At 53.7% G+C, this 24887-nt stretch overlaps 1 protein-coding gene and 1 long non-coding RNA gene across 3 annotated transcripts in view; one reads left to right on the forward strand and one right to left on the reverse strand.

Moving 5' to 3' along the window:
- Nucleotides 1-4339: 4339 nt before the first annotated feature.
- On the reverse strand, nt 4340-6433 carry LOC109145138. Its single transcript, XR_002046401.3, has 2 exons — nt 6217-6433; nt 4340-4875 (listed from the first exon to the last, which is right to left on the reverse strand). It is a non-coding gene; the product is annotated as an uncharacterized LOC109145138 (long non-coding RNA).
- Nucleotides 6343-24887, forward strand: part of LOC104691627 (gamma-aminobutyric acid receptor subunit beta-4) — a 70812-nt gene continuing 52267 nt past the window's right edge. For both annotated transcript variants that reach the window (XM_010403211.3, XM_010403212.2), the window contains exons 1-2: nt 6343-6640; nt 10464-10552. In XM_010403211.3, coding sequence (XP_010401513.1) covers nt 6561-6640; nt 10464-10552 — 169 coding nt within the window. In that variant the 5' untranslated portion in view covers nt 6343-6560. The remainder of the gene's footprint in view (nt 6641-10463; nt 10553-24887) is intronic.

A 24887-nucleotide genomic window follows, 5' to 3' on the forward strand; every position in this document is an offset into this window, starting at 1 on the left:
CCATAATCTCATCACAGTTACAGGTCAGGGGGAACAGGAGAGGTACCTGAGGCCTGGAGAAAAGCCCAGTCACTCCAGTCCTCAAAAAGGGCACGGAGGAGGACCCAGGGAACTACAGGCCAGTCAGGCTCAGCTCCATCCCTGGAAAGGTTATGGAACAGCTCATCCTGAATGTCATCTCCACGCATGTGGAGGAAGAGAAGGTTACCAGGAGTAGTCAACATGGGTTCAGCAAGGGGAAATCATGCTTGACCAATCTGATAGCCTTCGGGGATGGAATGGCTGGGTGGATGAGGGGAGAGCAGTGGTTCCTGTCTGCCCTGACTTCAGCAGAATTTCTGACACTCTCCCACAAGATCCTCGTAGTGAGGGTGGGGAGATCGAGGGGTTGAGATTGGGCAGTGGGTTGAGAACTGGCTGAGTGGCAGAGCTCAGAGGGTTCTGATGGTGGCACAGAGTCCAGCTGGAGGCCTGTAACTGGTGCTGTTCCCCAGGGGTCACTACTGGCCCCAGTCCCGTCCAATTTAATCCATCCGTGACCTGGAGGAAGGGGCATTGCCTGTGCAGGACACACCATGAGCTTTGTCACGGGATAAACACACAGGAGGACTCCAGGAGATCTGGGCCTGACCCCCAGAGGCTGACAGAAGAATGGAGTGCAGGTGTCCCCAGGGACCCTCTCTTGTCACCTTTGCAGTGTCCCCTGGCGCAGGTGGTGGATGCTGCAGGGCTTTTGGAGGAGGCAGGTGGCACCTGCTCTGGGAACACATTGTCCCTGCAGCCAGCAGGGACCAGCAGCTGGGCTTCTCAGCTCCTCCTGCCTCCTGGGTGCTGGTGCTGAGCCCTGGCCCTCCTCGGGAGGGGAGAGCTGTGGGGACAGAGGGAGAAAGAGGAGCTGAAACCATCCTCACCTCCATGTGGTGGTCAGGAGTGGAATTTTTTACCTAGATCCTTGTAATCCATTCCGCTGCTGCTTCCAGATGTTTTTGTTGTAGCTCCATGACTCAGACCAGGAGCTCTGACTCAGAATGGGACTCTCTGCTGGCACAGGTGGGAAGGAGCATCCCTAGGAGTGAGAGGTGCTGCACCCTCTGAGATGGGAAGGCCTAATGGGGCACATGGGCCCAGCCCTCAGTGCCAGAGCAGATCCCATCACTAACAGTGATGAGCAGGGAGGCGTCTTTTGGCACTTCTTAACTGTCTGCAGGGGCCAAAGGGCCTTTTCCTTGCCTTGTGCCCTTCACACTGCCGGTCATAACATGATCAGAAGTGCCAGTCCCAAGGAGCATCACTGCTCCTCCTGAGCACCACCATGGAAGCACAAAGAGAAAATCAGCCAGGGGACCTACAGACAGACACGGATTCACAGGGCTGGGGCTCTGCATCCCTCAACCCCCAGGGGATGGATTCACACCTCAGCCCTGAGGCTGCCTTCCCCATGGCCCGCCTCGGGTGTGGCTGCAGCAGGCTGTCCTCCTGCCCCAGGCTCAGCACGGTGTCACTGTCACCCTGCAGGCTGCCTGTGCATGGCAGGAGGAGGCTGTGGCGTTGGGAGTGATGTTCTCTCATTGTAGGCACGAGAGCTAATCCTCAGCAACCACAGCTATCAACAACCACAGCCAGCACAGCACTTCTGCACTCTCAGAACCAAAGCACCTTTGCTCGGCCAGAGCACTCCTCGAGTGAAGGAAAACCCAACCTAAACATTGTCTGCAGCCTCCTAAGCTTAAAGACAGGCTGGAATGGGAGGTGGTGCATGAACTCACCTCCATGGACAATCCTTTCTCCTTTCCCACCACCCTTTCCCTGCTCCACTTAAAGAGATTTGAGCGCACAGGACACACAGGACTGCAGGCAAATTCTGCTCATCATTTCCTCCATTCACAGTTCCTAAGAATGGTCAACATTTCCTCTTCCTCTGGACCAGTCTGCACTACCTTGCAAAGTGGTGAAGGATCTTTAACTCAACAAAGACCCTGTGAGTGCACTCTGAGGCATTTCCTCAGGAATATGTAACGTCCAGCACATGGTGTGTCCAAGCAGAGAGGCATTTGTGAATCAGAGGATGCAGAGTCTCCAAAACAGGAGTCACAGCTGCCCAAGCCATTGCTGGTAGCTGTCAGCCCCACCAGTCCATGAGGGCTGTGACCTGTGGTCTTTCCTTGCCAGCACCTGGGGGAGTTTAGATGGCACTGTGGTTGATGATGGAGCGCTTGTCCTGTAGGACAACTTGAGGGAAACCTTTCCTGCAGGAACCTGGGACTGGAATTGCAAAGGCTCTTTGACCTGGTGAGCTCAGTCCTGGATGCAGCTGCAGCAGGAGACAGAGGCTGTGTGCTAGGCCAGGTGACAAAACTCCCCTGGCCTCTGCTTGTCTCTATTTCCACCTCATGAGGTGCACTTCATTTACTTTCAGGCTGTTTTCTACCTTCTACACCAAAATGCCAGCTCTAAGGCAGTATTTTCTCCTTTTCTGCAGGACTTTCATTACATCTCTGGTTTAACAAAAGTTCTTTTGCTTTCTCCACTCTTGTCCTTTTCCTGCTTTAGAAGAACAACCATCTTGTGCTGGGAATTGTTGGCTGGACAGAAGAGCCAGCTCTCCAGCTGGCTGGGAGAGGGGATGAGGGAGATTTTTCACCTTGATGGCAAGCCCTTGAGAAAAGCAGGACTTGGGGCTTGGAGTCAGCAGTGGCCACAGGATAAGAAGGGACACCAGGGTGTGGAGGTTGTGCAGCAGAGCAACAAGTAAGAGAAGAGTGAAAAGGAGTGATTTCATAGTGAAGGACAGCAAATGGCCATGAACACGATGCTCTGTGGCCTCTGCAGGGTGGTTACAGCCACAGCATGGCATCTCCAGCAGCCTCTCACAGACATTTGCAGGCTCAGAACGTGAACTTCTGAAAAACCCATCACTGGGCCCTCACTGGAGAGCAGAGAGCCCCCAGCAGGGAAGGGAGACACAGCATTTGGGGTGCTGAGATGGGCTTGAGGATGTCCATCTTCTGGGAGGCAAGGAACAATCCCCTCAGTGAGCATGGTCATGCACCACTGTGATCAGCCTTCCTGAGACCCAGCAGAGAGGGGTGACTAACTCCAGAGCAGTCCTTTATTCCAGAACGTGGCTCCAGGTGGGTTATTGAGGAGCATACAACAGCTCCTTTGGATGCATTCCCTGCCAAGCAGTCAGCTTTTCCAAAGTTTCCCGTTGTGGCTGAGTGGTCAGATAATTCGTGTGACACGGTTTCTGCTCCCGACTGGGTGAACTTGCAAGCACAAATGTCACCATTTGTGAGCATAATTTTTCCTCTTCATGTATGCCTCTGACATTTGCTTTCCACTTACCTTTCCTGCCAGTAACATCATGCAATCATAGCTGGTGGGAGGGAGCAGAGCAAAGGGGCCAGAATGGAAAGGGACCAGGCAGGGCTAAACGGGGCCTCTGGTGCCAGGAGGCAAATGCTTCTCATCTCCCCAAGAGCTCCTGCCTGGTGCCCAGCAGCTTCAATCAGAAAAAGTGCTTCAGAAAGTCACTGCTGTCGGGAGCTCTGTGGGCTGGCAGCAGCACAGGAGGTAAATGCTGGACCTGTACAACAGCCAGCACCTGATGGCACCAGGCAGCTCACCCTGGGCTCAGGGATCCTGGTGCTGCATGGGCACACGGGGACATCTTGCAGGTCCAGATCTGCTGGGCTGGTTCCTGTTCTTCAACAGGATTTTGGAGAAACTCTATTGCTTTGGCTCACCTCCCATGGACCTCTCAGCCACAGGAATCAGGGAGCCACAAACTCCTGGGGGGGGGCTGGCAAAGCATGAATTGCTTGTGACATCGGGCGTGTGGAAGCCCAGGAGCAACCTGAGGGCACAGTGGTCGGGCAGCACTGGGAGCCCAGGCAGACAGGCTCGTTCTGGGCTGTGATGCAGTGAAATACCACCAGCCACAGCTGGGTGTCCTGGTGGAGTCCCCACACCCTGGATTCCCTGTGGGAGGCCACAGTGAGTGGCCTGCAGTGAAAGTCCACACGGGCAGACACATTCACTGGCATGTGACAAGTGCCACTTACCTGCTTTGGGCTTTGACAAGGCAGTGGAGATCACTGCTCTGAGCTTAATTTGCTTAAGTCTGGACAAGCAGGGGTGGTCTGGACGCTAAACCAAGCAGAGAACCTTTTCCACCAGCCTCAGCAGCAGGTGGGAAGATCTTATCCCCTCCCATTGTAGCACAGCCTCATTGTAGATGTTAAACCTTCCCTGAGCCTTCCTTTTTCCCCACAAGCCCCACATGTTCACTGCCCCCAGGACCTCCCTGCAGCGACACCAGGACAGGACAGCACACCACTCAGCTTTTCCTTGGTTTAATGTCTCTGCAGTGCAACAGCCCAGCCTGGCCTGCAAGGGGGAAGCTCTTCAGAAAGGTCACTCGCCACCGCGCTTTTTGGGAGAAGGAGATTGGGAGCACACGATCTGTGGCGTGCCTCTGATGAGGAAACCATGTAGAGCCAAGCCAAGCATGAGGGAAAGGAGCATTAGGAGCTCCAGAGACAAGGATTCTCCCAGGCTGGGCTGGGCAGATCTCTCTGCAGGGAAGGGCAGGACAGAGGAGCTGCTCGGTGGCCGCTGGACATTGCCCTGTGCCCCTTCAGAGGCATTCTGGACCTGGTCCTGCCCAGCTGCAGTGACACATTCTGCTCCCTTGTCCCAGAGGGCTTTGGAGACACAGGTGCAAACCAGGACTTATCTGCTCAGAGGGGCTGCTCTGCGCTGCCAGGCAGCTGCAGAGGAGATCGCATCCAGGGTGGTGAGAGCTTGGATGTTTCCTCCTGGAGCCATGGCTTCTGCTCTGCATTCAAAATGCTGCTGGATCTCTTCTTTTTCCTAGGAAAAAAAAAAATCCTTCATGGTAGTACATTACTGCATGCCTGATGTCGAGTTCCTTAATTATATTACTTTTTTAAGGCCAAGATCAGAGGCTGGTGCACAGGAGACTGTGAGGATTTCAATGGCTGTTGCCATTCCAGCAGGCAAAGCCCCAGCACCAGCAGCATTTCTGGAAGTTCAGGCTCCCTTTTCCCACAAACTCCATTGTATGCATAATGCAGCATCCTTCAGGGAGAGCTAAGCATCCCTCCTGGACTGGGCTTCCCCAGCCTGGGGAAGTCTCCAGCCCCACCAGAGCCTCCAGATCTTCCCCAGCGCCCCAGGAGGAGGCCACCAGGCCACTCTGCTCTGTGGCATGGAGACATTCTGAGTAAATCCCCTTATTTTTTATCTCAGTGGCTGCAGGGGGAAGCTCAGCCTGTGCTGATGACAGTGTTTCAGGCAACCACAGCACCCATCAGCGCTCGCAGCTGAGCCACCCTTGCCCAGGCACAGCCCCTGGCTTGCCAAAATGCCATCACCTTTCCCATCATCTCCCCCCCGCCCACCTCCCTGGGGGAAAAACCCCAAAAATCCACCACAGCAAAAACGCTCATCCATCCCCTCTGCAAGCCAGCAGGGGTTAATGTTGTCAGCCATGACGTCAGGATCCCAATTTGTCCGGAGAGTCCCCCTCCCCAGCCACAAACTCCCTCTCTCCTCCCCTCCTCTTGTGACTTTGCAATGAGCAGCAAAACTCCACAGGAGCTGCGGCAACAGCGCTAGGGAGGCATCCAGCCCTCCCTGCGAGAGCAGCGCTTTCGGCAGACAGGGATTTATTTATTTGCTACACATGCATATATGTATTTTTTTGTATTATTATTTACCGGGCTGCATTTGGTTTTCCCTATTTTTTTTTTTTCAGCCTTTTCACAAAAAGCCCCAAACCTCCCAAGTGACAAGCCTGAGATTTCCCTAAAATAAAATACCTGCACAGTGGGGCTGCGTGGCTTCCCTTTCCCCCCTCGGAAAATAAAGAGGAAGGGGGAGCAAGTAGGTAAAATCCAGAATAAAACCATATTGCTCGAAAACTCACACGTCCTCCCTCTCTCTCTCTCTCTCTCTCACACACACACACACACACACACACACGCGCGCTCTTTCTCCTCCTCCTCCTCGCTGAAGGTGGGTAGCAGGAGCCATGCAACATCTGCAGAACCGGATGGCAAAAGAGCAGGAGGAAAAATAATCCAAGTGGAGTGCTCAGGGGACACTGAGTTGGTTTTTTTTCTTTTTCTTTTCTCTTTTTTTTTTTTTTTGTAATTTTTTCCTTCTTCTTCTTCTTCTTCTGCCGCGTACCTGTGAGATTCGATTTCACATTTTGCTGAGCCCATTTTGGGGGCATTTTATTTTTCTTTCTCTTGGGATTTTCTCCATTGCCAGAGGATGTCTCTTGTTGAGAGGATGCTGAAAGGAAGAAGAAACGAATTCTTTGACTGGCACTGAAGGAGTGGGGGGGTATTTTTCCCCCTCATTTTTTAGTTTTTTGTCATTATTCTTTTTCCCTAGGAAATCATTAACTGGGGGGGGGGTTGGTTTCTTTTTTCCCTCCCCCCCTTTTTTTGGAGGGGGATTTCAGAAGATCCATCTTTCCTTCCCCTCCCCTCCAAAGATTTTTTTTTTCATCCTTCGTCTTTGTGGAAATGTGGACATTTCAGGCAGACAGATTGAGTGGAATTGTCTCTGCTTTAGCAGCTCTTTGTCTCGCCTGCTGTGCGCAAAGGTAAGGATTGCGATCCCAGGCTGCAGGGACAGGGGGGCTGGCACAGCGCTTGCTTGTCTTGTTTGGGGTTTTCTCCATCGATCTGGATGTGGGAAAGGGGAGGGGGTTCTTTCCCCAAATCGCTTCCCCTGCCGTCTGCTATTGTTATTCCCCAGCTCCTGTCCTTCAGGGGGGAGGAGGGATGCTCATACATGAGATACGGAGCAGACTCTGCGGACGGAGCCCACCTCGCAGCGCGCGCGTGTGTGTGTCCCCCTCCCCAACCCAGGGGAAAATGGCCAAACGAAGGGTTTTGCTGGGGAACATGGTGCCCGCAGGAGCCGCCGGAGCCCCGGAGCTGCGCTACGCACCCGGCACAGGCTGCCTTGGCCATGCCCGAGCCTGCACACGCAGCCACGCTCTCATCCGAGCGAGCTGCGCTGTGCCACAGCCCTGGCTCTGCGGAGCTCCGGGGGCGATGCCCACGGCCGTGCCTCCGCGCAGATTTATGGCACGCAACACCCTCCTCCGTGGGTGCCATCCATCCGGATCCGTCCCTGCGTGTGCGCAGCCATCCGTGCCCGCCCGGGCGCGCCCGCCCGCGGGTCACTCCGCACCGACAGCGCGCAGCTTCACCTGCCCTGCGGGGCACCGGGGCACTGCTGGCACCCATCCCCTGCCTGCTCAGGCTGCAGCTGTTCCTGGGCCATGCCCGGAGCACTCGCAGCGCTCCGGAGGTGCGGGCGCCCATCCAGCCTGGCCAAGGTGTGCGGAGCACACCTGTTTGCTCGCTCCTCCGCTGCTCTCCCACACGGGAGCAGCGCTGCCTGCCGTGCTCGCCCTCCCTCCCTCCCTCCGCACACCTGCGGGCAGGTGCGCCTGTCCGTGCGCGCTGGCGGGGGGGAGCTGCGGCGTCTCCCTGCTCAGCCATGCACGGGGAGCAGCGCGCTCCCGACGCACACATGCAGGTCCTTGCAGGGCTGTGGATGCCCAGATTTGTGTTCCCATAGTTATAAACACGCACACGCGCAGGCGCGCGCCCACCTTGCCCACACCATTCATGCGTGGTCCCGCTGTGTGGGGACACACACGCAGGCAGCTCGGGAGGCACTGCCCAAGCAAATGTGTGACATTTAAAGCCCACGGCAACCCCCTTTGCTCAGACGTGTGCCCTTGCATGTGTGTTTGTGTGTCCAGGACTGATTTTCACCCGTAGTCTGCGTGTGGATCCGTGCACAGCTTGGAGACAAAACACTCTCCATGTGCACGAGCCTCCAGCTACTCCTACACACCCCAGCCAGCAGCACGGGGTGCTGGTATGGAGATGTTTGGCTGCAAGTGTACGTGGATATGCAAAGCACATGCCCACTGACACAGAATCAGGGACACAGCACTCCGGAATTCAGTTCACAGGCTGGCTGTACGTGCTCCCTGAGCGGATGCAGACCCACATTTGCCAGGAATAGCACTGACATGCAGCTGCTCGCCCACAGCTGGGCAAATGCACGGCTCGCCTCCTCAGTGGGAGGGATGCGGCTTTTTGGATCAAAGGGAGCACTGGGAAGCAAAAGACCTTGTCCTTAATCATGATGTCGGTTTATTCCCTCACTAGGCCAACTTGTAGCTGATGAGGAGGAAAGAGTCCCCATAGCCCTCTTCCCACTCTGCCCCTTCCTGCAGGGCCCCTGACACATTGTTTGCTGTCTCTACTTCAATTTCCCTGCCTATATTAAGGGGGTAACGCAGATTCCTGAGTTTATGCCCTGTAGGAAGCCAAACAGAGGTGTCTAAATCCCTTGAGAAATGCACAGTGTCCATATTACGACTACGGAAATCTGTGTACCTAGGAATGGCTGTCTAGAGGTGAACAAATGCTGGTGCACACTCTCAGTCCTCAGTGACAGGACTGTGTTTTGCATGCTGCAAAACCTCACACACCTGCAAGGAAATCCTCAGGCGCAAGCGGACCTTGCAAGCCTGGACACGGTGTTGTGAAAATGCCCACCTGCACACACCTCTCTGGCCTTTTCCCAGTGATCAAAGCCGTGCAAGGAGGAGCTGTACCACTCTCAGCAGCATGCTCAGGACTGGAGCTCAGCCCCCTTCCCCTGCCAGCACAAGGGCTCGTTGGTTGTCCATGCACCAGAGCCGGGCCTGAGTGCTGTCTCACATCTGCACATCCTTGTCCTGTTGAGAAATCCCTGCACATCCAGAGCCCTGAGACATGCCCAGGCTCCCAGGTGGTCCTACACACCTCCACCCACACCCCTAGGGAGAGTCTGGGCACCGGGGAACCCAGCCTCAGGCACCCACAAACGCTCACTTCTGTGTTCCTCATAAATCGTGTCCACAGCCCAGTGCCTCATCACAACCCAGCAGAGCAAGGTCTGCACCCACCATCACCTCCAGTCACCTCCAGTCACCTCCAGCCCCTGGCTGGGATGTGGTCACACACATCTGTGCACGTTCTGTAGCTGCACCCAGCGCTCTCCCGTGTCTGTGTGTCTGTGTGCACCGGCAGGGAGTCCCTACACCCTCCGTGCAGCCAGGAGAGCACGCCTGTCTGTCTGTCTGTCTCTGTGTGCAGACACACGGACATGCCAGCCCCGCTGTCCGGCCAGGCAGAGGCAGTGCCGTGGTGCAGCTTTCCAGGTTGACTTGGATGGATGTGGGAGGCGGTGTTGACAGGGAGACATGCTGTTGTGGTGGGTGACTGCAAAGAGCAGCAGTTGTCAGCGGCAGGGTCTGCATTCTCATGCAAAGCAGGGGACGAGGGTGGCACAGAGGCTGGCTATTCAGGCAGAAAACCTGATCTACCCCGCGGCACTGAATAGGTCCAATGTTTTTAGCATGCCCTGCTTTCTGGTTTCCCACCTTCAGTTTTGGTTTGGCTCTTGGGCTGATTTTAGAAGGAACTCCCTTCTCGCTGTGATGGCTGGATTGGTGTCAGGGAGGACATCTGCCCCCCTCTGTGTGCAGGTTAAAGGGTTGGGAGGGAAAGGATTGCTGCTCTGGCACACAGAGGGGAAGATGGACTCCCCTTCCCTGTCTCTGCCTCTTGATCTGCGTTGCTAAGAAGTCACGGTGATGCTGAGTGACAGAAACTGAATTTTTACACGGCAAAGATCAGCTGTATATTGAGGCCACAGGAAAAAAAGGAGCATTGTTTCCTCGTTTGCTTCAATAATCTGAAGAAACCCCTGGGTGCAGTGAGAAGCAGAGGCACTGGGGTGTGTGACAGTGCAGGGTGCCTGCTGGGGGCCCCTTGTGTAGTGGGGACCTTGGGACATGCCAGGTCTGTGCTGGGTGATGTAAGACCCAGAGCAAGAGCCCAGTGTGGCTGAGGAAGGGGAGTGAGACCTGCAAGAGAGAGGCTGCAGCTGCCCCATACACAGCCCAGGGGGACAGAAAGGACAATTTCTGCCTGTGCGTGTCTGTGCACCCCTCTGTGGGCAGGGCACAGTGAAGCCCCCCAGGTGTGTGGGTCAGTGGCCAGAGAGAGTGTGCTCATTGAGGGGGGCAGCAGGCGGACCCCTGGGGTGCCTACACCAGAGGGAGTAGCAAGGGATGGGGCTTGGGGTAGCCTGGAGTCGGGGTGAGCTGCAGAAGAGGAGCCAGAACACTGTCGACACTTCTGAGTCACCTCCCAGGATGGCTTAGGGGCCCTGGTAGGGGCCTGTGTGGGGCTTGTGGGAAGCTGGGGGGCTGAGAGCTGTGCCAAGGACAGAAAACACGAGTGAGAGAGAAAGCAGAGAGGCTCTGCCCATGGCTGAGGTGCTCTGAAGGATGCTGAGGTGCCTGGTGCCATACGGGATGACGAGGACTCTCTTCTTTTGTCTTTCAGCCCCTCCACTGGAAATATTTCTGTGGTGAAAGAGATTGTGGACAAACTGCTGAAGGGCTATGACGTCCGCCTCAGGCCTGACTTTGGAGGTACGGAGAGGGCTGGCCGCGGGCAGCGGGGCAGGGGCTGCTCTTGTGTGTCTGTGCTGGCACCTCGGCCACTCACAGCACGCACAGACCCCAGGGAGTGCTCCCACCAGACCTCTTCAACCCCAGCCCTCACGTCCTTGTTGCCTTCTCCCTCCCAGTTCTTTCACCCCTCCTGCTTTTCCTTCTCCCCTCACTGGCTCCTCTCCTTCCAGCATCACCCATCTCTGCAGACAGCTCGGGTGTCCGTGGTGTGACATTTCTGGGGATATTTTGCCACAGCAGAGACACTCAGCTCTTCCTTGACTCCAAGCTTTCCTCCATCACAGCCAACAAGTCATCCTTCCTCCATTTCTGCTCCCAATGCCACATATTTTGGCTCTTTTCCCTGCAGAGGGTCCAGGTGATTGCTGGTGGGGCTGTTGGTTGGCCTGCAAGGCTGCCCCCTCAGCAACAGTGTGGGATAAAATATTCCCTGGGGAGCTGGTGGCCTGACTGCCATTCCGTAGGAGGTGCAAGGATCTGCAATTCCTCTCTTGGCTCCTGTGAGCAAACAGGAGAACCACAAAGGCCTGGTGGAGATGAAACGTGGAAAACCTTTGGGTACTGCCATGTTCCCAGGTCTGGTTGAGGTCCATTTCTTCAGTGGAGAGGCACAGCTGACTGCACAGGGAGGGGGATTGAGGACTTCTGATCTCAACCTGCCAAGCTTGGCTGTTTTAGGTAGTTTTTGGGCAATGCTATTTCCTCCTCGTGAGGAGATGGGTGGGGTTGAGGGATGTTCGGCCCACAGGAGGACAGCTGCACACCGAGGTGTCCCTCTCCATAGGACTGATGGGAAACAGGCTCGTGCCTCTAGGAGAAGAGAGGCCAAATATTTGGTGGTTCAAAGGAGGACTTTTCACCCAACAGGGCTGATCCATAGCTCCTAGAAGCTGGGAGTGGAGGAACAGCCTCACTGATTTCATCAGGTTTTGGATGCACCCCAGTGTACTGCAGTTTCCCATGAATAAATCCACCTATCCTTGAAACCTCTGATTTCCCTGTACCTCCCCCAGACCTGCCCCATGCACTGACCACCCCGTACCCTTCAGCAGAGACTCCCTTCCATCCCCACAAACACCGTCCCCACTGTCCTCATCTCCTTGTTCTACCCTGTGGTGGAACAGGGGTTTTCAGGTGGCAGCACCAAGCACTGCCTGGGGGCACCAGGGAGGGCTCTGGGCTGGGGGAGATGATGCCCATCTCTCCGTGGTGCTCAGGAGCACCTGGAAGGTCACCCCACTGCAGTGGGGAGACACTTTGGGTGCAGCATTCTGCAGGCAAACAGGGGTTCCCCCTCTTCCCTCTCTCCTTTGAACATGGGATATGGCTGGCTTTGATTTAAAGGCTCTGAAATGTCCCTACTACCTGGCCAGCCCTGATCACAGAAATTGGTGCAGTCACATTTTATGAGGGGGAGAACTGTGGAGATGACATAAAACTGGAAGAGAACCACGGTGTAAAGCCACGGCGCTGATTATGATACAGTGAAGCAGGAGGTGAGCTGGCTCCGCAGAGCCACGGAGCAGAGGGGAGCGCTGGGCTGGGGGTCCAGCAGGTTCTGTTCCCTGATTCCAGGTCCCCAGGGCATCCAGGACAGGGCCCAGCCCTTCCTTCAGTGCGGGGCTCGGCGCAGGCGGCTCTGCTGACCCTGCCAGGTCTGTGCGGTGCTCGGGCTGGGCTCGGCAGGCGCCACGTCCTCCCGGGCTGCAGAACGGATGGGGCTGGGCAACCGTGGCGTTTTGATTTTACTCTGAATTCCCAAAGCACAAGCTGCATTTCTCCTCACTCAAGCAAAGAGACAGAATTATGACCATAAATCCCTTCCCTGTAATGGCCTCGCTGTTGCCCTTCACCCTTTCTTGTCTTTCCCTTTGCTCACGAGAGCAAGGTCCTGGTGGGGAGCACCTTTGGTGCTTGTGGTGCAGGGATGCCCAAACTATCAGCATTCCTGGCTCCCTCCCCCGGAGGACAAGCTTATCCAGGCAAAATTCCTGCAGCATTTCCAGCTGGGCTGACACAAGGGTTTGGAAGCTGGAGATCATTGGTGTTATTAGCCCAGGGGAAAGGGGTGGAAGTTTCCTTGTACCACTGCTGTACCCAGAGCTCACCAGCTCTCTGGAATTTTGGATCAAACCCATTTCTAGGAGAAATCCAGTGGGATCATGCCAGGAGGTGTCTGTGTGGCTCTCAGTTCATCCATAGTCCTGCTGTGGAGAGGGTGAAGTTCTCCCCAGTAAACTGTGTGCAGCTGGCACAGCGCTAGGACCCACAGGAACAGCCTGAGCTGTGTCAGGGGAGGCTTGGCTTGGATATTAGGAAAAGGTCCTTCCCCCAGAGGGTGACTGGGACCTGGAACAGCCTCCCCAGGAAATGGGCATGGTCCCAAGGGTGCCAGAGCTCCAGGAGCACTTGGACAACGCTCTCAAGGACAGGGTGGGATTGTTGGGTGTCCTGGGCAAGGACAGGAGTTGGATGATCCTTGTGGGTCCCTTCCAGCTCAGGATGCTCTGTGATTCTATGGAAGAGGCACGGTTTGGGCAAAGCCCTGGAACCTGTGTGTGTGCAGCCCTGCTGTCTCCCAGGGACGTGTGGGACTGGGCTGAGCTCCAGTTCCAGTATCCAGTTCTCCAGCCTTGTGCTCCACCTGGACTGTCCTGCCACCCCTCCTCTGCCTTCCAGCTGGGCAAAATGTGTGTAAGCCCTCTCTGCTGGGGGAGACAATCCCACCACCCACCTGTGCTCCCGTCCTGGGAACACCAGTTAGCACGAGCTGGGAATAGCCAAGGCAGCACCTCGGAAGGGGGGCAGGTCCTGCTGGGAGCCGTGTGCCCTGGAGGAATGTCACAGAGCTGTCTCAGGGCTGGCCAGCAGTGACCAGAGGGTCTGGCTGGACAGGCAGCTGTCTGCCCGAGTGGAGGGGACTGGAACAAAGCAGCTGCCACTCAGCTGCCCGTGAGCCAGGGTGAGCTGTGCCTCTAATGCAGAGCCTTCAGCTCTCTGTGGCTCAAGGATGAGGTGCTGGGGACAGGAAGGTCACAGCAGCCAGTGCTGGGCTCCCCAGAGGTGTGGGCACAGCAGGGTCCTTCCCAGACAGATTCCCACATGAGAAATGCAACCCACAAAAGCAATAAATCAGTCTGGCTTCTCTTCCTCCCTTCCCTGCTCTTTCCTGCTTGCTTTCCCCGTGTTTTCCTCCTGCAGCAGTGTTGTTTCCTTCTTGCCATCCTGCCCCACATCAGTGGCAGCCACCCTGCTCTGTGCCCACCCTGCCAGCCTTGAGCACAGCGTCCCACCTGCCCGTCCTGGGGCGCCTCCTCCATTCACCCGTGGCTGCTGCCTGTAGAGCAGGAGGAACTGGGTGCCTTTGGATGGGAAGGCATGTGGAAAAGCCTGTTCCCATGCACCCTTTGCCATGGTGAGGCAGTTCTTGTCCCTCACACTCTTCCTAAGAGAGCCCCAAGGCCCATCCCAGCACCCCCACCCAGCCCAGGATGCTTCCACAGCTCCAAACACAACTCATGGCTCCCCAGTCCTCTTTCTTTTTTTTTTTTTTTTTTTTTGAGAAAGAGAACTCTGCCTAATGCCAAAAGGAGGACAGACCTGCTGGGGATTGCAGTTCACTTTTTAATTTTGAGATGCCTCGTTAGCTCTGGGCTGAGCTGAGTGGCTGAGAAGCATCAGCCACTCGCTCTCCTCCCTCTCCCCCACCCCCTTGGAAACCCATTAGGCCGATGAGCAGGTCGGCTCTCGGGGGTGGTGCCGTGGCAATGAGTGCCGTGTGCTCACCTGGGGAGCTGGGCTCAGTGGGGGGACACCAAAGCGGAAAGCTGGAGCTGCATGGAGATGATGGAGAAATCTGGGAGCAACTCCAGCAGAAAGCTACCCTGGTTAGGTGGGAGCAGCCTGAGGGACAGGCCTCTCTCAGGTTTCTACATTCCCCAAGCCCTGAGTGTCACACCACGCTGGAGAGATGTGGGACGGTGCCAGGGTGGGACATGCAGGGACCACAGGGCTGATACAGGAGAGGGCCTGGGACTGAAGGGACAGGACAGAGTCATGGCAAAGCAAGTCCACAGGGTCTGGCCAGGGTTGTGGCAGGGATCTGGAACATCCTCCAGGAGGGATTTGCAGGGAGGAGCACGATGCAGCCAGGCCTCCAAGAGGGAGATCTTTGTCCTGGTACTGCAAGAGCAGCAACAACGCAGAGAGAGGCCTTTTGGTCTTTGGGACAGGACAACGTTCTGACATGAAATCACAGGTGGGAGCCATCCAGATGGCCCTGAGGGATGGACAGTCTGGGGGGTGATTTGTGTAGCACGCTAATTGCACCACGAGGCAAGCAGGATGCTCATGATTTAGGGCTGGGTGAGCAGGGGATGCTGCAGATAATGTCTGGGAATCATTGCAGAGCCACGGGTAGGGGAGGCGGGGAGCTTTCAGAGCAGCGCCCTGGCTCTTGTAAGTGCTCTTAGGCACTCACTTTCAGAAGCATTAGTTCCATAGGAGAAAAAAAGGAAGGAAAAAAAAAGCAAAAGAAAGCAAACTAAGATCATATTGCCCCAGGGTAGAGAAGGCAGTGAAGGAATGGCAGGAAGATCCCACTTGAGCTCGTGACTCAGCTGCTCGCTGTTGGTGCAACATTTCCAGCCCGAAACTTTGCAAGAGTTTCAAGCAGATGTTTCTTTATGGTTTTCCAGCATCATTTGCAGATCTTGGTAGCCAAAAGCAAGGTGAGGGCATTCTCTGCTCCGTGCTGCCAGCCCTCCTGGAGTGCAGGGTTCCTGGTGTTTCTCCTGGGGGGGTGCAAGTGTCTGGAAATGCCTGGTGAAAACAGAATGACCGTGAAGCCCTTGGGATTGCACAGTAAATCCTGGGTTTTCATGCCTGTGGGGCCAGCAGCTTTCCCTGCCCCATTTTTAATTCAAACTTCCCTAAAGAAAATTAGCACTTGAGGGGTCTTGGGTTGAAATGAGCCTGTGTCCTGCTCCTCATCGGCTCTGGTCATGGACCTGGCTTCCCAGCTCTCATCGCCCTCATTTGGGACATCCAAAACCCTCCTTAGCTGCAACATCTTGGCTTTCCTCCTTCCTGTCCCCTGCCCCTCCTGCTCTCAGCTCCTCCCTGCTCCATCACACCTCCACCCTCCTCGGGACCCAGCCCTGCTCCCATGTCCTGTTTATTCCCCAGTATTCCTCCCTCAAAGGTCACTTCAAATTCAGTGGAGCTGGGGGTGAAATCCTTAGCCTTTCCCTGTGTAACAGCATCACTTGAAATGCAGAACTGTAAAAATAAATGATTGCTGATGCATAAAGTGTTGCAGTGAAGCATCGTCAGTGGTTCAGGGCTCCAAAACTGGCGGGGCTGCGCCGGCTGGCACGGATGCAGCAGGGGATGGGGGGGCTTGTGTTATTTCCCTGGCCCACCAGCCCTGTGTGCCTGGGAAACAGCTGCTCTTAGTGGTCCTGTGCTGGAAGGAAAGGGAATTTGGTGTCTTCCATGGTCAAGGCGGGTGGTATTGGTAAAGTCTTCCCGAAAACGTCCCTGTTTCCCACTGGGTGTCGGGTGGTGGTTTTTTCCAGGCAGCTAGCTTGCTTTGGACTTTGGAAGGGGAGGGGGGGAAATCTCAGGAAAAATGATTCAGAAATTTCTGAGAACAAGCCAAGGCGTGTACATGCTGGGGTTTTTTTTTTTCCTGTCCTAAAATGTTGGAGGATGAAACTGGCGGCGCCTACAGCAGGGCTGGCCCCTGTGCATGTGGAGCAGGTGGGTCGCTGGGCCACCAGACCTGGCACAAGGGCTGCTCTGGGGTGTGAAGCAGCACCCCAGAGCAGTGATGCTGCTGCAGGAGGACCAGGGTGTGGGGCTGGAAGAGGGCAGTGGGGGCTGGTCCTGGGCTGCCTGTCTGGGGTGCCACAGGAGCTGCTCACCTGCCTTTCTAGGCTCTAGTTCTCAGCTTTCCAGCCCTCTTCCCCTCCTCTTCTGTGGCAAAAAAAAATGTTTAAATCTCAGAGCAGCCAGATTCAATTTTCCTTTTGCTTCTGAGATGCCTTGAGCCAGCTCTTTTGGGGCAGGGAATTGAGATTTAGCAGGAAAGGCTCTTGTCCTACCAGGGACAGCTCCTTCCCTACCCAAAGCTGGGCACGGGGTGAACCTGAAATGCTGCACTTCACAGAGCCTGACTCCACCAGGAAATGTCGCCCTTCTGCCCCCATAACGTGGCTGGGCAGAAGAGCAGCTCTGGGTTTGAAAGCAGAGGGGTAATCATGGATCAGGCTCGGGAAAGGATTTAATTGGAGAAGGAGAGACAGAAGCTGTCTGGAAAGTCTGTAAACCCCAGTGTCACTCAAGGCCAAAGGGAAGGTGGATACCTGCTAGGGCTGTCAGCAGTCCCCCTTTCCTTCCTGAGTAAAGAATATTGAGAAAAGGCCATTCTTGGTCAGTAAAACTGGCTGCAGCTGTGCAGCCCTCATTCCTGCCCAGTTTATGTGACTTCTGGCTCCAGACCATGGGTCACGTCCTCTCTAGGGCTAATCCAGAAGGAAGATGACAACCTCCTGCTGTTGTGTCTTACTTCATTAACTGAAGTGGCAGGAAATGAAAGGATCCCGTCCTTCTTGGGACATATGTGGATGTTAACACATTGCCACATGACGGAATTTCTATTTTTTTCACTTTGCTCTTTTTATACCAAATACATTCTGTGAAAAGGACTTGGAGGCTGTAAAGTCAGACACACAAGGCTTCAGAAAAGCCAGGACTGGGGTTTCTCCAGGGATCTGTATTTGTGAGGGTGCATCAGGAGGCAAGGTCCAACAGTTGCTTCCTCCTGAGCAGCCCTACAGAGCACATCAGAGATGCCATTTACACATGGAGCTGGTGTTTCTCATTCCCTTCATTCCAGAGGGGGACAGGCTGGGAGCATGGCAGTGGGGACAGCTGAGGTGGCCACAGCAGGTGATTAGGGTGGGTTGAGGTGATTGTCTGATGCAAACCTGTGACTGAGCAGCCAAAATCTGTCTTGGACTTGTGCTTTGCTGGCTGCTCTGTGCTCAGACCTGCTGTCCACACAGCATCAGCTGCTTTTATAACTGCTGTGAAGCACACCAGTACAGCAGGAGCATGTTCACACCTCCCCCCCAAGAAGACAAAGGTATCTCCTGCTGAGGGCTGCCCAGTGAAAATGTGATTTTCCAGGATGCTTGGCAGCACTGGAGCCAGGCTCTGCCTGGTCAAAGCACCGCTCCTGTTGATTTCAGCCACAGCTGTGAGCGCTCAGCCCCAGCTCCCCAAGAGAGACACACAGAGTTCACCGAAATCTGTGACCTTTGGGTGACTCGGGGAGGATGGAGCACACAGGAACCCTGTGACACATCCAGTCCTGAAGAACAGGGCTCAGCCACAAAAACATCTTCCCTTTCCTGTGGGCTTCCCCCTGGCTCACTGCAGGGCAGGCAGGGACCCCACTGTCAGCACTGCCCTGCTGCAAATCCAGCCTCTATCAATCAAGGGAAGAGAATGAGCAGGGATGCTGTGGACAGTTTAATTAAGAACTGGCTCCACAACATCCATTCAGCAGTGGGCATCCTTCCACCTAACCTTCATCCATTTTGTTTTCTTCACAATTTGGTTCTTGAGGGCACTAAAGTTTTAGGATATTAGACAAGTCCCTTCCTCCCGTGTGACAGAGCTTGTGAACCTCTTGCTGCACGTTGGACACACTTGTGCATTCGTGTGTGGCCACACTTATTATCCTCCTTCCGAGACAGGAATCTCTGGCACAGAGCAGTGGAGGCAGTTTTGGGAGAAGACAGCAACGGAGATGAGCTCCCCTGAGTCTCAGCCCAGAGTCAAATTGGCCTTGGGTTACTGGGCAAGCTGCGTGCCTGCCACAGAGCTCTGCCTGGTTTTCAGCATTTGGTGTTCAGTGGGGAACATGAAGTTTTGCTGTCATCCATTCCAATGTCCTTCCACTGCAACTGGAGATGTTGATTCTCATGCTTATGTCCACGCCTGTGTGGGATAAATGCATCTGGTTGCCCTTCTGCTTCCTTTTCCCCCTTGGCTGGTGCAGTGTCTCCCTGCAGCTCTGCTCAGGCCCTGACACAGCTGCTTTCCAGCCCTGCTGGAGCAGTCCATGGCAAAGATCTCTCTTAAAACCAAGATGTCATCATCGTTTTAACTAAGCTTTTATTCCAGGAATTTTGCCTCTACCCTTAGTCATAATTTTTTACAGCAAGATGCAATGCATTCGAGTAACTGATTAGACAGAATAATTCCAATACTTCTTAATTAATTAACTGCCTAAAAGCAGATTGTTATTTACAGCCAGTCTGGAGGATGTTTGCCACATCACCTGGACCCATCTTCCTCGTTGACAAACATCAACGTAACACTCACCATTTCTGAGATTACTCCTGCCAGGAAACTTGCCTTCGAGGGGCTGCCACTGAAAGCAAGATGTGAAAGGAGTGTAAAATCCATTAGTAGAAGTCCTTTTGGTTACTCAAAATATATTTCCACTGCCCTGGAGCTGTTCATCAGAGCAGCTTTACATACCTGCATCGTTCATTTCCTAAGACTCCCAGTATCCCAGTTAGGCAGAGAAATATTTTTAATCCATATAACACGAAATATAAAAGCCAAGGAACGTGCTGTAGTTTTACTGCTGTGTGAAAGAGACTCTGTGTGTGCACGTCACTTTTCTCACCTATGTCTGGTTCAAAGAAAAAAAAGTTGGAGGCTGCTACAGTGTCAGGCTGTCTGGATGTAAGAGGGTTTTTTTTGGTGGTACTGACAGTGCTTGGTTTGTAAAACCCATTCTTGCAGAGAGCTCTTGCTGGAGGTTTTTACGTCTTGATATTTCATGTGAAATATCATGCACTTGTTAAAGCATGACCAGAAAGGTGGACAAGACAAACGAGGTGCTTAATGAAGGCACAAGGTCCTTCACAGGAATTCACATCACGTGGGTGAGAAAGGGCAGTGGTGGATGGTGGAGCCCTGGAGGATGAACACAACGGTCAGCTGAACAGGTTTTCTGGAGATCCAGGGATTGATCCTGTTCCCACAAAAGGGAAGGAAGCAGAGCTCTTGTCCCTTCCCCTTGGGATGTTTGCTCTGAGCAGAGTGGGAATGTCAGGCTGGGCTGGGAAGCACTGATCCTGCTGTTCCTATAGGCTGTTTTTCTGGCTGTGGCATTTATCCTTGCTTCTGTGTCACAGCTAAAAACTCTTTTTCTCCTCTTATCTTTCCCCCCTCCCCTTCCTGTTTCTCCTGTTCTTTGCAGTCCTGCAGGAATGCTGCTGTTAAATAATTGTGCTCTCAGAGATGTCCATGCTTGTGACAGGGGTGAGCCCAACCTACCGTGTCCAGAATTCCCCTCCCTAGACCTCGGGACCTCTTAGTTCAGCTCTGGGATAGCTCCGAGTGTAGTTCTAGTAGGAAGAGAGACTCTGTAAAATTACATCTTGTTGTTCCATATTTATTCTCCCTCAGTGGTTTCCATGTCAAACTTGCTCAGTTTACCAGTCAAAACAAGATATTTCTACCTGCCAGCTCTGCCAGCTCAGCCTGGGCTCTGCAAATCAAGCTGTGCTCTCTGTGCCCTGGACATCATCACTCGCCAAAAAGGAATCTCAAATCAGGGCTGAGCGGGATGGGATGTTGATTATGCACAAATATAATTTGTTCTTGGGTGGTATTAGGGGCTCTGTGCGACAGATAGCAGCAAGGCTCCTGTGCTGTGCAAATATTGACTAACAAATCTTCCCCACCACCTGGGGGAGGATGGGCCACCACTGGGGCCATTTTACACCTCGGGGACACCAAGAGGGGGCATTTTTTTGGGAGTGATGGCAAAAACCCACAGCATGGCACTGGGAAGCTCTGCTTCCTGCTATTCTCTTTACTTGTGAGAACAGACCTAAGCACCTTCAGAGCTCTGGTCCTTTGCTTGGTCACCAAGGTGTGCCCTTTCCTGCAATGTGGTGTCCTGTGGAATCCCCACAGGGAACAGGCAGGTGAGCCCACTTGTTGGTGTGGAGAAATGCCATGGTATAGACATAGGAAAGGCTCTTAATTAATGGGCGTTAATCTTGGCCACAAATAGCTCCCCTTCTGATGGGTGAAGCAGAAGGACTTTCCTCAACACCCTCTCCCAGAACACCTGAAATTTTGTGACTTTGATCATTGGCAGAATGTTTAAAGAACCCCTTTATGTATGTGGCAGAAAATATATTTACTGTGTGTGATCATGTCATAGAGCAGGAAAACCAGGAAGGGTGCCCTGGCTATTGCACTGCTTTCAGCTTTACTCTTGTGCTCCTCTAGTGAATCCCCCACGGGCTGTCAGCAGGAAGGGACACCAGAGCCTTCCCTGTCCCCACGTGAGGCTCCACTCTGAGCCTGCAGAGCCATTTCAGCCACTAAAAGCCACGGTGGGCTTTTATCTGTGGCACAGCCCAAGAGCAGTGGAAGATGTAGGGTGACTGCCTTGGTTCCTGTGACACTTGGTCACCCCGTGCTCGCCTTTGGGACAGTCAGCTGAGCTGGGAGAGCACCAAAGTGTCCCTTCCTCTTCCACAGCTCTGTGCTGCAGAGCCAGGATGGGTTTTTCTGGCCAGCAGATCTTTCCAAGCGCATCCCCTCAGCTACCTGGAGTACTTCTTACTCTTCTCTTGCTCACAGTGAGACAATTCCCACCTCTTGAGACCACAGCAGGTGACATCTCCAGGCTGGGGGAGCCTTGTGCCATGGGAAAAGCCACGCCCAAGGGCTGCACTGGGCAGTTCAATGGGTGATGCATAAAAAGGGGCTGCCCATGGCAGTGGCAAAGCTCTGGGTGAAACATCAGAAGCTGTCAGGCCAGGAGAGGAGGCCACCCAGGTCACAGATGTCACCTGGAGAAGGAAAATCCCACTCTCCTGGCCCCTGGGGAAGGATCTCAGCTTGGCAGGAAATTTTTGGAAGTGAGGGAGAGGGAAGGCTATGAGCTGAATTTTTCCTCTTATCCTCCTTTCACAGCAAAAATAGAACATTTATCACAAGTTCCCCTACATGTTTTTCTTCCCTATTGCACACTAGCTCCTTGCTAGTATTTGACGCTCCAGAAAAAAAGGAATTGATGAGTACTCAAGTTAATAATGTGTGCTTATTGTGTTGATGAATTGCTGGAGATGAATATATATGTAAAAGCTCTGCAAGATTCGCTCATCCATGCATCCTGAGTGAAAGCAATTATTTTGGTGAGCAAATGGGACTCTAGTTTTATGTTTTAATAAAGAGGTTCTGGGGTAAAAGGCAACTTTTGTCCCAGATATTATTGCAGATCAACTCTTGCTGAAATAATGGAAACACCAGCACAGGGGGCAATCTTTCCAAAGCGGGTATCTTAGAATTATTTTTCCTACTAAACTCTTGCAATTCTTGGTCACCACTGAATTTCATAAGACCTTCCCTGTCTTCAGACAGTGGAGAAAGGGCAGGACCACCTGAACAAAGCCCATCCAAGAGCCTCAGAAACGAAGGGATGGAAAGTTATCATCCCATGGATAACATTTGGAAAGAGGGAGGCTTGTTTTTGTGTGTGTGCTTTGTTTCTTGTGATTCCAAACTCAGAGAAGAATTTACTGTGAATGTAATGATATTTTCAGGCCTGATTCACTCCATTTTTTCAATACTTGCCCTGTAAATTGTCCTGACTGCCCCTGAGTGTAAACCTTGGGCATTGTGCAAGTTTAGCCTGTCCCAACCTGGCCATCGTGTTCCTTTTGTTTTTTCCCCACATGCTGGGCATGTCCAGCTGGATTCAATCCAGGAGTTCCATGCTGTGGTATCCTTTAAAGACAACAGTCTGTAAACAGTGATGAGGAAGTGTGACTAACCCATAAAAAAAATTTGAAAACAGGGAAGAAAAAAAGAGAAAACACCTTGTTGTTGTCACTTTGATAAAAATGACAAGTCCAGGTATTTCGTTGTTGTTACAAACACTTCCAAGACAGAGAAATGGATTTGATGTGAACAGAGCAGCTTGTGTTAACCCATTTGAATTAATTTGGCTCAGCTCATTTGCAGCTAAGGGGATTAGATGGCTCAGGATTGGGTAAGGTGTGAGAGTGTTTTCCCAGACAGGTCACTCCCCATAGTCCAGGCCAGGTCTGCAGTTGCTTTGGGGGAGAATATTTCTGGTGCACATCAGAGAGAGGCTCCTCCATGGGGAAAACATTTATTGCCAGAAAAGCCCCAGCACTGAAAAGCTGGGTCAGCACCTTCGTGCCCTGAGTGGGCAGGTGAGAAGTGAGACATTCCAGTGGGCAGCTCGGGAGGAACTTCCCCAGCTGCCAGGCAGGGAAAACTGCTGAATGACCTCACCTGTGGGCCATTGTAGCCATCCCACCTCAGGGGGTGGAGTGAGGGATTGCATTATAAAGAGTGTTTTTGAGGCTGTGATGAGTCCTGGGGGTTGGTCTGCTCTGAGCTGGGGAAGCTGCCTGTGGTGAGTGTGTTCTGGTACATGGTTAAATACCCTGCTTCCTTTTGCACCCAGGGGTTCCTCCACCTGTGGAGGGAGGTGGTGGCTGCATCCTGTGGGATGTGATGGGATGGGTGTCCCACATATAGCAGCACCACCCCTGCCCGTGGGGGTGGTTTGGCTGTGAAGAGGAGGGTGGTGCTGTGGTTTCCCAGGTATTCTGCTGCACTCCTACCTCCTGGCTCTGCAAGGAGCGTCATGGTGCTGGGGGAGGGATCCCAGCGCTTTGGATTCAGCCTTAATCCTGCTTAGAAACCGGTGTGCCTCTGTTGGCCTTGTAGCACCAGAACTGGTACAGAAATTGAATGTTTTGCATTGTAAAGAGTGTTCTTGAGGCTGTGATGAGTCCTGGGGGTTGGTCTGCTCTGAGCTGAGGGTGGGGAAGCTGCCTGTGGTGAGTGTGTTCTGGTACATGGTTAAATACCCTGCTTCCTTTTGCACCCAGGGGTTCAATACTTGCACCAAGTATTTTGTGTCTGTGTGCAATCCTTTCTGAAGATCTGCCCCCTTCCAAAGCAGGGTGGCAGGCAGTGAGCTGGGGAAGGAGGAGCAGCAGGGTGCCAAAGGCTTCCGAGCCTGCCCCAGCTGGAGGAGCAGAGGCTCTGGCAGAGCCCTGGCTGGCTCTAGCCAGGGGCAAACACGAGCTCTGAGGGGCTGAGTGAAAGCAAAAGGACTGGACTGTTCCTGAGTCCACCACAGCTTCCCAGGCAGGCAGAGCTGTGCCCCAGGGCTGCACTGGCAGAGCCCCTGGGGAGATGCAGTTGCCTGCCAGGATCCTGACAGAGGTAGGAGGGAAGTCTTCTCAGGTGGAGAGGTGTGGGGGTGGCTGATCAGCGTGGGCACAATGCTTCACGCTGCTGCTGGGGAGAAGAAGCCTGGCTTGTGTTGCTTTTCTGTCAGTCTACGACAGGCACTTGTTTGGCAAGCCCTGCTGTCCTCCTGCTACTACTCTTGGTGGAGGAGAGCTGGAGGGACCTGGGATGCTCAGTGCCTCTGCTTTCCTGGGGTTTGCTCAGTGTAAACACGGGGAAACGTGGCACTTCACAATGCCTGCCCTGCAGAGGGGGATGGAACAGGGGAAAACACCAAGTGTGTGCCCTGCAGAGCCTCGGAGCTGCTCTGTGTGGGTGTCCCTGGGAGGGCAGGGCAGGTGACCCTTCCTCCAGGAGGCTGGAGCACTGCCTTCATCTCCCAAGGATCTGGTCTGGATCCACCTTCTGCGATGTCCCTGCTCCAACAAAGAATCCAAGGGCAGTGACATCCCTGCAAAGCAAGCTGGCTGTTGTCTCAGCTGGGCACTGCCAGCTCTAAGGGATGGATGGGAGCTGGCACTCCCACCTCTCAGTGAAGTTGGTCTTAAAGGGTTGATTGCTTGGACCCACTGGTCAGTGCCAAGCTGATGATGGTCAGTTCTGGTGAGGTGATGGAGTTGTGTGGCTGTAAATGAGAGCTTGGGAACTTGTTTTCCTCTTGCTTTGCTTTAACCTTACCAAGTGTGCATCACCTGGGCAAGAGATCCACAAGCAGAAGCCCTTGCAAGACTGTCTTCATCACTGAGGATGAAACAGCTTTAAAATCCATCTCCTGAATGTTGACCTAGGCCTCTTCCAAGAACAGATGAGGTTCTGAGTAGCCAGTAACTTTTTTTTTATGCTGAAAGCCCTGTGTGTGTGTACAGGTGCTCTGCTGGACTGGGTCCACTGGCAGTCCAGATGCTGTCAGGCTTGGTGTCTACTCTCTTGTTCCATTTTTAAGCCTGTACAT

Source organism: Corvus cornix, chromosome 4A (genome assembly GCF_000738735.6).
Source record: "Corvus cornix cornix isolate S_Up_H32 chromosome 4A, ASM73873v5, whole genome shotgun sequence".
Taxonomy (NCBI): domain Eukaryota; kingdom Metazoa; phylum Chordata; class Aves; order Passeriformes; family Corvidae; genus Corvus; species Corvus cornix.